Raw genomic sequence first — 18,063 nt, 5'->3', positions numbered from 1 at the left:
TCGTGTAAGTCACTAAAGTCGAAAACGAACAGCCGTTCCATAGCCCCTTTAAAAAAAAACTTGATGGACATTGACAAAAACTGCCGAACTTTGTGTCAGCCTACTGGCACTACTTCTGTATTGTTAGATCGCACATTTAATGGGTTAGATATTTTTTCTGTCACTGAACTGTGACAAGAGTTGTTAAAGACTTAAGAAGAATTCTCATATCTGTTTGTGGTTTATTTTTCTAATGATGAAGTGCCAAGAAAAATACAAACAAAAATAGCATTTATATTTTCTATTCTGATGAATGAAAGGTGGCATGAACTTAGTCGAATGCAGTGTCTTAATACAGTCTTGGTGATTGAACGAGGATGCAGTAAACAAGTATGCTAATTTCGATTTCTTATTTTTTACATCACAAAATGTTTTTGGTCAAATAACTTTATGTAACAACCAGGAAATTTAGCTTCAACCTGAGTTGAGGTATTCTTATTTTTTCACACCTCCATCCTGAAATTGGTATAACATTGTCTTACAGTCGATGCTGAACGTTACTTAGCCATTGTATGGAAAGTTTTGTTAGTGATGTAGTAGTAGGAATAGGCCGGTTTTGGCTCAATCCATTTTAGATGCTCTTTTCCCTCAAATTTCCATCCTGAGGTTCGCCCGTCTCCCCCATCAGCGCTCGTCAAAAAAAAAAAATTAAAACACGCCCTAAATGAATCACACAACCCCCACCCATATCACTACATGTCTCTTCCAAGCCATCTCAAAAACAATCCCTCGACCAAACCCTACATCTCACACTCTCAAAAAACCATCTCAGAAATTTTCCTGAATCTCAACTATCAATCTGTCAAAGCTCCCGTACCCCACCCCGCAAGCCATTTAAATAGTTGACTGGACTCAAAGCCTCCCGTACCCCACCCGCAAGGTATTTCAAAAATCACTAGAACCTTGAGCTCTCGCACTGCTAAAAAACAACTAAAACTCCCATAGGAGAACCCTCTGGTTTTATTTATTTTGATGTTGTTATTATTGTTATAGTTTTAAGTCCAGAGGGTTTATGATTCAACTGCGAGTATCCCACTTGGAGCCTTTCGTTTTCCGTCTCCCAGATGTTTATCGGTGCTTTTCTGCCTAGCAGGCTCAGCTTTCCTTCTGATACTCCATCCAGTTTGTGCTGTACTATGCATTAACCAACACACCTTTTTAAGTGTGAACTTTCAGAGGCCGTTCCAGCATTAGACCACATGATTAGGCAGGGAGACAGTCCACCTTCTCACTGATCCAGAGTCTTGCGGTCTGTCCACCACAAGACAATTATAGTAAAGATCTGACTTGATATATATATATTTACCTTTCACGGAAAACATAACATGTGGTGCAACCCGTGGAGGGTATTTTCCTGTCACTACAAACGGGGAACGCAAAGTCACCTAAAAAAAATTATACACAGAAATCCACAATTTTGTTACTAACTTATGCGCGACGAATATTTAGTCCGTATGAATTTGAAGAAAAAACTTAACTTAAGTTTATTTAATAAATGAAAAACAAGCAGGATACTCCAACATAATATATAAACACGAATGCTTATTTTTTTTCAACCTCTTAATAATACTTCCCCAATCTTCGATTACACTTGTCTCTTCATCAATCATTTAACATCAGAACGTCGATGAGAATTAAAATAAAAAAGCATTTTCTGTTGGCTTCTATTATTCTTCGGTACCGCTGAATAAACCTGAGTCAACAACCACAAAGAATGTAGCTTATGCCTACCACTAATACTCATCTCAAGCATTGGTTGTCTCCTCTTATCCAATCTTTCATAAGCATAACATCATCCACAATAAACAGAACCTCACAACCAGCCAATTCCCTACTAAAAACACCAATAACCTCAAAAAATTTATCACCAGGTTCCACCAAAAATACACAATCATCGGTCCATAACCACTTCCTTTCCAAATAAGTCTTATTCAACCTCAAAGTCGAACACAAGACCACAATATATTCAATATGACCCTTAAACTCACCGGCTAACAAATCCAAAACAAGTTTAGTCTTTCCACAACCCGCCGGCCCTACAAATAATGCCGTGCAAGGTTTCTTCACAAACAAGTACTCACTAAAATCATTCCTAGCCGCTCTCTCCCCTCTCAACGTTCTATTAATCATATCGATCCTGTCAGCCCTCTCTTTATTACATCTATCTCTAGCCTCTGTAAGTCTCTCAAAGCTTTATCATGTCTAATTTTCTCCTTATCACTACAACCGAGAATTCTAGCAAGCACACCACCTCCACTAAACGCAGCAGCATTAACCACAGCTGAACCAATCATCATAGCTATCGCACTCGCAATTTACGTAAAACTATTACTCCACCGACAAATAAAACCAATGCCGACTTCTCCTCATGCTCTTCACCAACATTCGATGATATACTTTCATTTTTAACATTCGATGAAATACTTGCATTGGTAACATGGGGCGGATGGCTGGCACTAACATTATGACTCGACTTAGAAACACGAGGACTATTAACCTCAACATTAGTCTCCCCAATCCTCATAGTAAGCCCAGCAAGCTTAGTACTATAATTATAACCCTCAACATCACCAAGCCTGACCAACATATCTTACGGCAATATATTCGCTCCATAAGCCATAGAAAAATCAACTTTACTCCTGGCATATTTCAATAAACTCTCATATCTCCTAATATCATCATCAATATCAACAGCTCTCATAATAATAACCTCAAGTTTCTGAAGATAGCTTCGCCTCGCATCCGGATTATAAATATTCCTCTTTGCACCAACCTGACTAACAATCAACAAATAACAATATTCCCTTACGCTTTCAGAAATCAATGATAAAGCATTTCTCGTCAAACCCCTACTTCTATCAATAATTCACCTTGAATATATATAATTCTCCAACCAATCACCGTGATTATTTCTATTCCAATACATAAACGATCTCTCAGGACCATACTTCGCATTCCTATCTGCACCATACTCATCACAAACACTATTATAACCCTCCCCTGACTAATTATTATAGTATTGTGAGAAACCACTTTCACCAAGCAACTTTACCTGAAGAATATGTAATATCCTCCTGACATGATAATAAATATGAAACCTATAAACGGCCTTCAACAGAAACACCTAAACACGGGGAAGCACAACAAATAGCAAATCCAAGTTGAACAGACCAATAACCAAAATATTTATCACTATTCCATAATTTTAAATCCTCACTATTGCTAATGCTACCTGGGTGACCAGTACGTGTTATATCCCAAATATAATTTGTAAACACATTAGGAAACTTATATCAAGAAAATCTTTTTGTGTCACGTAAATTCTATGTTTATGTAAACCTCTAATTTTTGTTCCATATTTCCTCTGTACAGAAAATTTTTTTATTCTTGAGTTTTGAGATGGTTTTTTGAGAGATGTAGGATTTGGTCGAGGGATTGTTTTTGAGATGGCTTGGAAGAGACAGGTAATGAATGATATGGGTGGGGGTTGTGTGATTCATTTTGGGTGTTTTTTAAATTTTTTATTTTGACTGGCACTGGTGGGGGAAACGGGCGAACAGTCAGGATGGAAATTTGAGGGAAAAGAGCATCTGAAATGAATTGAGCCAAAACCTGCCTATTCCTACTATTGATATAAAAGATGGAAAGAAGTTTCAAGGATAACTGGAATCTGAGAATATTATAAGGGCATATGCGAAAAAAAGAAAATCAAAATAAAGATCTTCACATGTTTTCTTTCAACCTTATTTGTAACTGGTTAATTTTTTGTCAATTACAGAACAATGATCCAAGGAAAGATCATGTTTCGGGGTGATTAGCTAACGGTTGTTATATATTCTATCTTTGAGACAATATTGTCTTTTTGTTTTTCTAAAATTTGCAGATTAAGAATAATAAGAAATTTCATGGCAGAATAGTTCTAAAGGCAGTGTAGTAATGGTTTTATTGAGGGAAGGTTTATTTTGATTTATCGTTCAAATGCGATATCCCTAGCAAACAAGAAAATTTTTCTTAGTAAAATGCCTGACAACAAAAACGACATGTGTTTCAACGCGTTTCGCCCATTATCAGGAATAACTAATGATTACAATTTGAAAAATTATATAGTATGAACTTCAATGAAGCGTAAGAACATATTAATTGCAAAATTAATGTTTTGTTGAATAGCAGCATAGAACATATGTTTTTATTTAAAATGGGTATATCATGCATAATGAGCAGGCTCTCTTTTAATTCAAGGTCAAAAAATTTATTCCCCTTATCCAAAATAGTGAAATCATCAAACGATAATTGTTAATTTTCGCGTAGGATCAAAACGACTAATGTGCTCTTACGTTCAGGTGGCGTGAATTTTTATTTCTCTATTGTGTCTTTCTCAAATTGAACTAGTTGCATGCTTTTATTTTTTTAGAATATATACTATTAAAAAACGTTGCCTTGGTAACTTAAAAAAGTTAAAAAGACAAGTAATTAAAAACATATTACCACCAACTAGACGGTACAGCGTTCACTTATTAAGAGGATGATTTCTCTCTGTCCGTCATTTTTTCTATTCCAATAATAAGTTCCGTTTAGTACACAATGCTGCGTTACCAACCTTCCTATCCAGAACTTTTCCTTCTTCAACAAGAACGAATCGATTTCACCCTTTTTCAGATTTTCAACATTATTTACAACGTCAATAATAACGAAACAAATATTCTGCACAGCATCGTTGGTACCCTCCTCAACAAAATGTCGTACAATTTACAAGTTGGCACCTTTTTTATATGTGATTTATAATTTGCCAATCTTGATTTCCAAGAGTCAGTTGAATCAACTCCGTGCTTACCACAGTTTTTACAGTTTGCAACATAAACAACGTTACTTGTGGTGCAAGTGCTGTTTCGTCTAATCCAAAATATATTCCTTGTTGTAAATGACTTTATAGAAGTTGTTTCATCTGCATAGTTTTTGCAGGAATCACAATTTTTGTTACATTTTACATAACCACATGACGTGTTTGCGGTGAGATCAGATTTAATGTTGTAGGGATCACTACGCAGTAAAAGATCTTTTAGGTTTCTTTCTCTTTTGTTCACGACTAGTATTGAGCTTTTTGGAAAAAGTTTTTTAAGCTCAGGTCGATGTTGTAGAAGATGTAAATTACGGTCAATTATGGAGTTTACATCTGGTCCTCTTGGATTGTAACAAGCGGTGAAAATAACTGGATATATTTCAGAACGTTTCGTTATCTTTTATCTCGCATCAGATCGTGTCTTTGTGAAACCTTAAATGAATAGTCCACACATTTATTCGTTTAGCCCCTTTGTTTGAGATATGATGCATATTCCTCAGCCTTTTTCTGATAATTGTCATCACTACTACGTATTCGTCAAAGTCTCAATATCACACCTTTAGGAATGCCTTTAATAGATGATTTATTATGGCATGATGTAGCATGAAGATACAATGGTAAATCAGTAGGTTTGCTATAAACGGTGGTAGAAATAAGATTAGTGCTCAACTTTAATTGTCTCAACTTTAATCATTACAACCAATTTCCATAGTAAATTTTAAATTTTCATTTATTGAATTTAAAAATTTAAAAAATTCATTTAATTTTTCTGTTGTGCCACACCAGAGTGATAAACAGTCATCACGATAACGACCATAGTACAACATTTCAGGATAAGTAGATCTCATGGATCCAAAAACTGCATTGTCAATAGGCGAAATTGCCAAATCCACAAATGAACAGGAGTTTGCCGCACCTTTTGTTGTTCCATTTGTTTGTAGTAAGTTATCACTGGCAAATAATGAATTGTTAAAAAGGCATATATTGAGTCCTTCAATGATGCATGAGGTTGACAGCATTTAGCTTGCTCGTTTATCCAAGGCTGCTTTAACTGCATTTATGCCATTCGCATTATCAATACTTGGGTACATGTTGATGATATCAAATTATACTAACATTGCGTTGTCTGGAATGCCCATATTATGTCGAGTAAGTTTGTAGTGTTTTTTATGCAACTACAAAGATTTTTTTGTTAATGGGGCACAAACAATTTTGATAAACTTCTTTCTGCTCAAACTTATTCATTAAGGTCAGTGAAAATAGCTTTGCTGCACTTACATCCATTTTATCACGCCTAAAATTATTCTCACGTTTTAGCACCAAAGTTGGTTCCAATGATTTATATTTCTTTCAAAATAATGTGTAAACCTAAACAGCTCTGTCAGGATATGTGGTAGCAATTTCATCAATTAACTATTTTGCATGTATTATAATTCAGTAAAGGTAAAACAAAATGAGTTAAAATAAATCAAATCTCACTGTTGACGTAGCAAGAAAAACAAAAACGAATGCAAATAAATTGTTACTCATTTTATTTATAGTAATTTATCCCTTTTTGTTGTTTGTATTTGGCTGTTGTTTGTCAACTTTGATTTTCAGAAGGAGGCGGCACAGATTGTTTAATGCCTTTTTAGTTTCTATTTATTTGTTTATTTGTTTATTTGACATGCTTCTTCTTTCTTTCATATTTCGTTAAATATCATAAAATTAGGGTAAAAAAGTAAATTTCACGTATGAGAAATACAAATATAGTAAGAATTCTGCAAGTGAAAATTACACAATTAACGACTAAAAAACGTTGAAACCAGTTAGCATAATATACTAAATGTTAATAGTTTTATCTTTTTTTTCAGGTTATAGGGATGCAGAATGTGGTTGGATAGCTGTTGAGGAAGAAATAGATGATACAGACAATGCAAATTTTAATTCAGACAATGGCAAGCGAAGAGCTTTATTTCTTGTCATTTATGCACCAAAAAGAGGAATTTTGGAAGTACGTTTTTTTAAAAATAAGGTTTTGCATAAACCTTGCAAGCTCTCATAATTATAGCTAATTATATGTCATAAAATGTTTGTGTAAACTATGCTAAGGAAATCTGCTCACTTGCATTGTTGCAATAATTTTTCCATTATGACTGTAGATTTATCTGATGGAACATGGTGCAAGAGTTAGTGCTTTTAATGTTGGAAAGGGTTGCAGGTAGATTATGTAATTTGTTTTCTAAACTTTGCATTTGCTGTGAAATTTTACTTTAATAAAACAGTTAGTAACATACATGTTTTTAGATTGATATATCCTGGCTATAGACTACTTGGTGAGACAATCCATAGTGCTGGTTTTAAGAAAACAAATCAATGTTTTTTGTTGGAAGCAGATGGTGTTGTTAAATCCATCCATGTCCCTTTTCATTGTGCATTGAAGTAGGTATTTTGGTGTTGTTGTTGTCAAGTTTAAGGCATTAGCAACACCTCACCTGACATAGTTTAAGTGAAAATAGTTTACATTTCGATCTGAGTGCCTATACAAGATACATTCACAACGTTCTCAATAATATGGGCTAACAATGAAACCTGTGGAAACCATTTAACTCAGCTTCAAGGTTATGAGTTATCTTTACACCATTTAGTAATACTTCTTTTAGGACAATGTACTCACTAATTTGCAGGTTTGGGAACTTATGAAATAGCTCAGTCCAATTAACTATTGCTTTTCTGACTGTGGTTCAATCAAAATACTTTAGATATAAACCTTCACTAGGATAAGAAATATTTGGTGTTTGAGTAACCTAAATGACCCTTTTTTATGAAAACTTTTCATAGACAATGGTTTGGTACAATTTAACCAAATATTTTTTTTGTGTACAGCCTAACATTATTTGTGACCTTTGCCTAACCCTAATCCTTCTTGTATATACTGGAAGCATAAACTTAAAATTAACTTGTTGCACTTAGATAACGTGTACTGGTAAAGACTTTAACCAAATTGTAGATACTAAATAGGGTAGCTAAAGCTCCCTGTTCTAGAAAAAGATCAAACAAAGTTGTCCTCCATTTGTTTACATTGCCAGTTGTGCTCTTCTATTAGTACAGAATTTTTTTATGTGTACATTCTTTTGTGGGTGCAATGCATATACATCCAAGCACGCTCTACTCATACTCTATAAGCCACTAAATACAGAAACTGTATTTCGCTATATTCCAGAAAATATATGGAGATTCTAATTTACTGCCTTAAAAAGGTTTGTAGTTGTTCTTGAAGATATTAACTCTAAATGGGGCACTAGTGAGAAATGTCTTAAATATTTGCACATCAGTACACCAATTGTGGGGGGGGGGGGGGGGGGGGTGAACGATCTGCTTTAGTTTACTGTGGACAAAGCTGTTTTCAATGTATGAAGAAGATGTGAATAGATTTGGGCACCCAAAAGCTGAACAACTATAAAATATTCTGAAAAAGCTGGAGGATATCAGCTATACAAGTTGTACATATTATGCTCTTTAACAGTTACCTGCCAAAACTATTGAAAAATTTAGGCTATGAGTTATTTGAAAATACACCTCCGGGAAAAAATAAAATGAAAAATAGAAAGATCTGTTTAGCTTTTAGGGCTAACCCCTATGCTGCTGGTAAAGCCTTACTCAATTCTAACTGCAACATTAAAGGAAACCGCGGTATAAAATGATCAGAAAAGATATAGGGCCTATACATGCTTACACAGACAATATTATTGCAAAACAAGTTGCAGATCACAAGCTATTGGGCAATTGGAAAAAAAATTAACAAACGAGTGACATTTTCGCAAAAAAAATTATGATTAACAATACACCTTTATTATATCTATGCATTGATAAGTTTAAATACACATCCCTTATGACATCATAATTTATGCAACATAGTTAAATCCGAAATTCTTTAAATGTGAATATCTTGAGAACGAAAAGAGCTTTTTAAAAAAATTAAAAAGACATAACTTTTTAAGCACTTCCCTTTAAATTGATAAGCATCTCTTAGGCAAACATAATTTTTTGATTGTTAAAAATGAATTTCATCAAGTTTCCTTAGTTTAAAAGATTGTCTTTCTGTTCCCCTGTGCTTTTGCTAATAGGAAAGCTCTCAATAAGCTTGAAGAAAAAACACCAGGAATTTTCATGATAAACAAATCCTATGCCAAAAGAATGGCTTTGTCCTTAATCATATTTGGAAAGAATGGGATTGAGTCACAAATAAACTTTTTTCTCAAAACTGTTTTCATGAAAGCTTTTTTTGTCTTAGAGACGCTAGGAATTTATTTGTGTGGAATGAACACAGTAAAAAATCTGTTTAAATCAACCATACAATTTCCAGTGTTCTTATGCCAAAGGCTAAAAATATAACTGTCACTAACAACGAATGCCCCTTCCAATTTTTTTGTAATAACTTCTAAAGCGTGCCCTTTTAAGGCTAGTTAAAGTCAGACAAATAATTTTTTTTTCTTTAAATATCCTTATCAGCTGTTCCAAAGTCATATTTTAGCCTGATAATCCTACTGGCCTATTTTAGGACTTAGGGACAATTTGATATGACCCTGGGACAGACTGGTCTGTTCTGATATTCGATTGGTTTCTCAAGTTTCCATTTAGGTGTAAAAATAACAGAAAACAATGTTGGTGGTAAAGGTTCAGTGCAAGGAACGTTTATGATTTTTCCTGGATGTATTTTTGAAAAAAAATAAAATATTTAGCTTTGTTAGTGTAGCTTACTGTTTTAAATTTTTTAAATTTAAAAGTATTTAGTTGTACATTTAGAGAGTTAAAGCAAGTTGCTGTTCTTTTGCAGTATAGGTGGGGCTGCAGTATATACAGTGAAGTAAAGAAGAATGTCTAGCAGCTCTTGCTCTCTTAAAGACAACACAGAGTAAAATATATATATAGCTATGTAAATAGCTACATATAGTTATACATATTCACAAAATCTATCAAAGTCAATTTATTTCTTTTAAGATAAACGATACTTGTCCAATTAATCAATTTTTGTTTAGAATCTGACGAATGAGAAACTTCTAAAAACATATAAACAAACATGGTATGCTGTAGGGTAAAAAAGTGTTCTCCTGGCCAAATGTTTACTCCCCGGGTATTGGTGAGATGTTACATTTTCTGGAAATAATACAGCTACATCAAGCACTAAAGTTAGGTCTCCTTGTTGTTGTAAACGTTGAAACTGCCAGTTGGGACTGAGCATTGTTGTTTACACGATGTGACACCACGTCAACGTCTATACAAAAATTGATCATGAGAGGACAAGGCGTTTTATGTGGATATGGATATGGATGTGTTTCTGCTGATTTTCTGCTATGCAGTATATGTAGCTAGAAAATCTGTCTAAAAATTTTTCTATGCTATTAATGCACCTTCTAATTTTATACTAGCTAAAGTAGCTAATTATATGCTAGCCAGCTAAGTTGGTAGTTTTATACTAGCTCAGTAGCTAATTTTATGCTATCTAAGGGATATTATTATGCTACATGTCCGTAGTTTTATGCTACCTAGCTTTAGGTGTGGGCGAGACTGAGAAGGAGTTTATTACTTTTAGAAAATAGTTATATACCACCTACATACCCTTTCTTCGTTTTCTTCTTAAAAATGCTGTGGAAACGGCACAGACTATAAAGGCTTTTTACAGAGCTGTCAAAAACTTTAAAGCAGCTGAGTATATAGCTAGCTAGTGATTCTTTCTTTTAAAGAATGCCTTAAAATATATTTTAATCAATCAAGGTATCCAATTTCTTGGGGTTTTCTTGCCATGATAGTGTCCAACTAGGCGATATAGCTAGCATAAACACAAGTTCCGTTTGAGTCGTTATGTATCTGAGGAAAGGCCACGTGATATTAGTATCAATATAGAAAGCGATGCGGAAAGTTGCCAAGGCAAAGCCATAAAGGATGGCAACCAACAAGGTGTGCAAGCAGGGCAAAGCATAACAACAACAAAATGGTTAACTAAAAATTGTGGCTAAAACAAGCTATGTTGTGGGGCATTCCTACAGAGTAAAATTATATCCCTCACTGTAAAGTGTTTGGTTAGCTAGGAAATCTGTCTTCTGTGTTGGCATGTAGCTAATGTTATGCTAGCTATGTTAGTAGTTTTATGCTACAACCCTCCACAATATTAAGTGAAACAACCAGTTTTTCCTCTACAAAATTGAATTAAATTATACAAAACTCTCCCCTTCCCCCTTCAGTCAATGTTGTGATACATAAGAACTAGTGAAACGGTCATGCCAAGAGCCTAGCTAGCCAAAAACCATTTGTCACACTAATTATGTGGAGAGTTGTAGCTAGTTTAATTTCAGCTAAGTAGCTAGCTTTAGGTCAGCTAAAGAGGTAATTTTATTTGTTAATTTTATGCTAGCTAAGTAGCTAGTTTTATGCCAGGTAAGTCAGTAGTTTTATGCTAGCATGCTAGCTAGCTTTATGTGTAAGTGTGAATGGGAAGGGGTTCATTGCATTAAAAAATAGTGGGATGCTAGCTATATACATTTCTTTGTTTGCTTTAAAAATGCCCCTGCCATTTTTCTTTAGGATATCCCTGCTAGGCCATCTAAAAACTTTAGACTTTGGAACAGTTGATAAGGATATTTAAAGAAACAAGAAAGAGGCTAATAAAATAATTTTTTAGTGACAGAAAGAAATTTATATTTCTGAATCCTAATATCTACTAAGATTACTACTATAAAAACAAATAAATAACTATATTTTACAACTATGTATCTATATTATCTTCCTAGTAACATTTTTACACATTTTTATGACTGTATGGGATAAAAATAAGTAGGTTTTGGATTTTCTTACTAGTAAACATTAAAAATAAGATTTTTGACTTAAAATAACCAAGAATATTTTACAAAGTACATTAGTAACAGCATTTTATAGCCTTCTTCTAAATTTCTTTGAACTAAAGAAATACAATTCAAAAACAATATTTGTTTCATATTTTGAGTCCCTTTTTCACAACAAACTCAATCTTCCAACAATAAAGTTTGTTATGATAAGATGGCGCTAAATTTGAATAATTACACAGACCAGAAAAATTCAACAACAAATCGAACGTGCAATATCGGGGCTTTATCTCTATTCTTAGACCATTATTTTTTATCTTTCTTGCAAATTTGTTCAGTAACTTAGTAGTATAAAATAATAAAAATATGTTTGTCACATGTTGCTTAACATTTTGCTATTTTGATCTTCAACTTTTTTAAACTTGTTTAATTATTTTGTGTTTATTGATCCGTGACCATCACAATAAGGAGAATTATATTCCATTGTTTTTTAATTAAGCCACCCTTTTGGCAAATGTGTGAAAAAACTCAATTATAAATAATTCAGCACTCATATTGATGTAAACAAAATTGATTTATAGTGAGGTCTGTAAAATAAACACTCATGAAGTTTTATTCAGAATTCGTACCACAGATCAGTTCGCCTCTCCTTTAAAATACAACAAAAGCACTCCATCGGCGTGTCTAACACATATTGTCTCGCTTAGTCAAACATTTACAGGAAAATGACCAGTTCCTGTGTGATTCACTTAGTCCTGTCATTGCCCAAACATTAGGCGTTTTATGTCTTTTACTTTTTACACAGCAGAACGCAATATAAACCTTCTTGTATGCCACATGAAAGGCCAGCACAATACTTAGGCAGATGTTTTGTCTTGATTGCAGGTACAGCACTTCAAACGTCTATGCAAAGAAGCTGATACAGATCCAACACAAATTCCTTCATTGATACTACAAGAGATTTAAGGCGTTATTTAAACTTGTCAATTTCAACAAACACTAGGTCAACATATCAGTCAGGATTTTGTTCTTTTAAAAAATCCCAATATGAAAGTATAGAAATAATATCCGTTTTTGTAACTCAACTCGCGCTGGTGTAAAAAGAGAAAACAGGCTTGATTTGAAGAAACTTAATGCTCGGGTTGCTGTATCAAAAAAGAGCAGTCTGTGCAGGACGCAATAGTCTATGCGTCTACATTTCGTTTAGAATTCGACGACTAAAAATTGTAATCACCTGGTAAACCAACTTGGAATTCAGCACTGTTATGCCCACCCGTAGGTAAATGTCTACTCCCCTGGTGTCGGTGATGGGTCTTAATTTCTTGGAAACAAGATTAGAGCTAGCTAGCTAGCCACAATCACCCACAGAAAATATGACTCTCTTATTACAAAATGATCTCCATTAGAATTTGCTAAATACATTAGAGATAGAGGTCTTAAAAGAAAGCAGACTATTAGGGTGCAAAAGGCCATATTACAGCTTTAGAGGCCTGTACACGTGGTTGACGGTGTTATAAAGCCGTGGCGCAATGGAAAACAACTTAAGACGTCGTAGTTCCTTGAGAGTGGAAGGATTAGACCAATGCTAACCTGTGCAGGCACGTGCAACCACGTGATATACGTGTAAGGCCTTCATTAGGGTACAAGAGGCTATATTACAGCCTTTAGGGGCTTGTACCTGTAATTGAGGGTGTTATAACGCCATGACGAAATGGCAAACAACTTGGGACGTCGTACTCCATTGAGAGTGGAAGGATAAGACCAATGGTAACCTGCGCAGCCACGTGGAACCACGTGATATACGTGTAAGGCTTTTATTACAGCACAAAAGGCTATATTACAGCCTTTAGGGGCTTGTACCTGTAATTGAGGGTGTTATAACGCCATGGCGCAATGGAAAACAACTTGGGACGTCGTAGTCCATTTGGAGTGGAAGGATTAGGCCAATGTTAACATGCAGAGGCATGTGCAACCACGTGATATACGTGTAAGACCTTTATTAGGCTGCAAGAGGCCATATTACAGCCTTTAGAGGCCTGTACCTATGATTGATGGTGTTATAACGCCCTGGCGCAATGGAAAACGACTTGGGACGTCAAAGTCCAATGAGAGTGGAGGGATTAGACCGATCGTAACTTGCGCAGGCACGTGGATTTGGGTGTACGGCCTTTATTACCCTGCAAGAGGCCATTTACAACCTTTGGAGGCCTGTACCTGTGATTGATGGTGTTATAACGCCATGACGAAATGGCAAACAACTTGGGACGTCGTAGTCCATTGAGAGTGGAAGGATAAGACCAATGGTAACCTGCGCAGGCACGTGCAACCACGTGATATATGTGTAAGCCCTTTATTAGGGTGCAAAAGGCCATATTACAGCTTTAGAGGCCTGTACACGTGGTTGACGGTGTTATAAAGCCGTGGCGCAATGGAAAACAACTTGGGACGTCGTAGTCCATTTGGAGTGGAAGGATTAGGCCAATGTTAACCTGCGGAGGCACGTGCAACCACGTGATATACGTGTAAGGCTTTTATTAGGCTGCAAGAGGTCATATTACAGCCTTTAGAGGCCTGTACCCGTAGTTGACGGTGTTATAACGCCATGGCGCAATGGCAAAACGACTTGGGACGTCAAAGTCCAATGAGAGTGGAGGGATTAGACCGATCGTAACTCGCGCAGGCACGTGGAATATCGCCATTTATGTGTACGGCCTTTATTAGGCTGGAAAAGGCCAGATTAAGGCCTTTAAAGGCCTGTACACGTGGTTGACGGCGTTGTAAAGCCGTGGCGCAATTGCAAACAACTTTGGACGTTGTAGTCCATTGAGAATGGAAGGATAAGACTAATGGTAACCTGCGCAGGCACTTGCATTTCAGGTCACTTGGTGTGGAAGATTATTTCACACTTTTGCAGCTCTTAACGGGAAGGCTTTTTTGCCAAATTCTCTGTTGACCAAGCGGAGTGTGAACCTGTTTTTTGAAGCTCCTCTTTTTTGGTGATTGTTGCAGTTTTTTTCAAAAGGAATTTTGAGCACATGTAATCAGGAGCAATGTGATTCATGGCTTTGAAAACTAACATAGCATCATTTTTGATGAGCAAAATATTCAATGAATATTCTCTCTTTTTCCCAGAAAGGTACGGATATATTTTAATCGCTTTTTAGCTTTTTTAATCTACCTTGGGTGGCACAAGCCCATGCCAAGAAGCAGTAGTTGAAATATGGCATGGCAAGTGAAATTAATTAAAAGGTTTTTGTTGTGAGGTGTTAGGTTCTAATTTAATTGGTATTTTAATAAGTATTTTTCTATTTATGTCATTAATGTGATCTTCGCGTTGCATTTTTTGATCAAATATTACGAGATATCTAACTTTTTCGCTCCTCTTCAGAGGAATAACCATATAGTTGATATATTTGTTCTTAAGTTTTTTTAACTGGCTGTGGTTGTCAAAAAAGATTGTTTCAGTTTTTTCCGTATTATTAGTCATTTTGTTATTATTCAGCCAGAGATGGACTTGCGAAAGCTCTAACTCGACCTGTGAGACAAGGGTATCTAAGTCTTTTTAGGATGCAATAATTATAGTATCATCTGCATATAGATGGTGGTAATTTTAATTGATGACAGATTTTAAGTCATCAAAAAGCAGGGGGCTCAACACAGAACCCTGCGGCACCCCGAAAGCGTCTTCATGAAGCAGATCTGTTCTTGTCTCGTTTACAAGAGTCAGCTGCATTTAGCCTGTTAAGTGGGATTTGAACCAGTCAAAGGCAGAATCTCTTATGCCAACACATCATAGCTCTTTAACAAAATTTTATAATCAACAGTGGCAAAGCATTTTTAAAGTCAATGAGCACAGCACAAACAAAGTTTTGTTGGTCGAGCTTGGTAAGAATAAAATCAGAGACATTGACTACTGCAGTTTCTGTGGAAAAGAGTTTTTGAAATCTGAAATGTCTGTCATTTAAGAAGTGGTGCTCAGGAATAAAATGAGAAATTTGCTCATGCACTAACTCTTTAAAAAATTTCATAGGAATTGGCAGAATGGAGATAGACTGATAATTTGTAGAATCTGTTTCATTGCCACTTTTAAAAATAGGCGAGACCCTTTTAATCTTCCAACATTTAGGTACATAACCAGGAAATAAATGTGTGTTGAAAAGATTTGCTAAATAAATACTTAAGCCTGTAGCTTTATTAAGTTTTAGTAAACTAATTATTTTTTCGACACTTTTGGTCTCAATAGGAGCCAACCGAAAATCGTGTCTGATAACAGGTGGATTAACATCAGTAGTGTCAGAGGAAAATTTTGAGGCTAGTTTGTCACCAACACTGACAAAAAATGAAATAAATGTTCTTTGAAATCTGTACCATCGTTTTGGACTACTCGTTTTATGGACGTATTATTGCCTGACTTATCAGCAACCATTTTTTTTCCAAAGTTGTCTTGGAAAGTCCTGCAAAATATCATTATAGTACTCGTTTTTAAGTCGATTTTTGAGACCTATTACCTGGTTCCTTTTTTGAAAACTTCTCAGGGGCATGTTTTCCTGCCACTGTTTTAACATTTTTATTCAGCTGTTCACATCCTTCATCAAGGTCATTATAATTATTACAGTATGACCATTCCTGAGATCCTTCAGTAAAATCTCTTTACTGTAGTTTTTGTACGGTACTGTCAATGTTTATATAAACATTGATCTTGACAGTAACAGGAAGTATAATCTGTATGTTCTTTTGTTGATTTTTATAAATTTTTAGGTCCTTGATTTTGTCTTAAAATTTGCCAAAGCTAACATATTTTGTGGACGGATATAACTACCAAGCATAAGTTTTGTGATGGACATTCCTTATTAAATCATAAATATGTCACTCACTGTGCAGTATGTGTAGTAGCTAGCTAGCTTGAACATCTGTCTCATAAAATTCTCTTATGATGCTAGCATAAGAGAAGTTTTTTGAGACCGAAATAGTTAAATAGTAGTTTTGTGCTAGCTAGGCTGCTACTGTTGTGCAATTTAGCTTTAGGTGTATAATTGAGGCTAAAGAAGGGGTTCATAACATATAAAAAATAGTGATATACTAGGTACATAACCTCCATTTCATTCTTTTAAAATTTCATTTCGTTTCTAGCTAGCTACGCTTAGCATCACCTAAAACAACAAAAACTCTATCACTGTGCAGTAAAAAACAACAAATCACTAGATAAACTTACTGGGCAACACTGATAAAATGGCAAAACTTTTCGTATTTTCGATGTATTGGGAGGAAATGCGCAGAAATCCTGTATACTTTCCACCGTAGCTACTTTGTACTTATATTTGGCTATTTATTGATAAAATGGGTTCACTACTGTGTGGTATATGTAGCCTAGATAGCTAGAAAATCGCTCCAAAAGAATTTTTCTTTGCTAGGTATGTACCTAATTTTAGGCCAGCTAAATTAATAGTTTTATCCCATCTAAGTGGTTAATTTTATGCTAGTTTTGTAGCTAGTTTTATGCTAGCTATATGGCACTGTTTGCTCTTTTTTATGCTTGCTAACTCTTACTACCTCGCTATATGCTATCTAAGTGATATTATTTTTTCAGCTAAGTCAGCAGTTTTATGCTAGCTCGCTTTAGGTGGAAGTGAGGCTATAAGAAGGGGTACATTAGAAATAAAAGTGGTGATATACTAGCTACTCAATTATTTTATGGGTGTCTATAATCAAACACACTTTTCTGTTTCCAATTTTTTCTAGTTGCTTAGCAAAAATTTAGCCAGATCGGAGAACAATAATAAAAAATCATGCTGCACTGATTTCAAACAGGCGCGTAGTAAAAACCTTAGAAACATTCTCTGCAGAAATAAAGTTAAACTTAAAAATGTTACATGCACTCTCATTAAGCATCCTGGCCCGCAATGCAGCGTCTTCGAATTTGATGAACCAAACAAACCTTTATAGTTCAGGAGCTACCAACGGATCTGTTCATGTCATTATCCTCAGAAGGTTTTATAGTCTGAAGGTACTGCTTATCAGGTCAGTAATTAAAATTGCTTTGTCAGACAGAGTTTTTATTTTTCCTCTAGGTTCCAAGGACCAAAATATATCACTCAAAAAGACCCTAATTTCATGTCATAAGCATCATTAAAACGTTTTATGCAAGTAGTACTATATTCTGTGATAACAAAAATACAAAATCTAACATAAAATTTGGGTTCCTAGGTCAGACTACTAACAAAGCACAATAAAAAGGCTTGTTTTCATGTAATGAGCCTCATGGCTAAAATTTCTCAGATAAGTAGTACTTTCACCTACGATACTCCACAAAGAGGGGTATGAATATAGATTTTCACTTTATAAGCCTTATATGGCTGAAACTTGTTAGGT

General features: G+C 35.1%; 1 protein-coding gene across 6 annotated transcripts in view; it reads left to right on the top strand.

The window, feature by feature from the left end:
• LOC130657916 (rab3 GTPase-activating protein non-catalytic subunit-like) overlaps nucleotides 1-18,063 on the top strand; it is a 116,709-nt gene that overhangs the window by 57,446 nt on the left and 41,200 nt on the right. For all 6 annotated transcript variants that reach the window (XM_057460900.1, XM_057460901.1, XM_057460902.1 and 3 more), the window contains 3 exons: nucleotides 6,730-6,869; nucleotides 7,018-7,076; nucleotides 7,163-7,297. In XM_057460900.1, coding sequence (XP_057316883.1) covers nucleotides 6,730-6,869; nucleotides 7,018-7,076; nucleotides 7,163-7,297 — 334 coding nt within the window. The remainder of the gene's footprint in view (nucleotides 1-6,729; nucleotides 6,870-7,017; nucleotides 7,077-7,162; nucleotides 7,298-18,063) is intronic.

This window comes from Hydractinia symbiolongicarpus, chromosome 9 (assembly GCF_029227915.1).
Source record: "Hydractinia symbiolongicarpus strain clone_291-10 chromosome 9, HSymV2.1, whole genome shotgun sequence".
In the NCBI taxonomy this organism is placed as follows: domain Eukaryota; kingdom Metazoa; phylum Cnidaria; class Hydrozoa; order Anthoathecata; family Hydractiniidae; genus Hydractinia; species Hydractinia symbiolongicarpus.
Note: the sequence above shows the minus strand (reverse complement) of the source record. Positions and strands in the feature narration are given on the sequence as shown.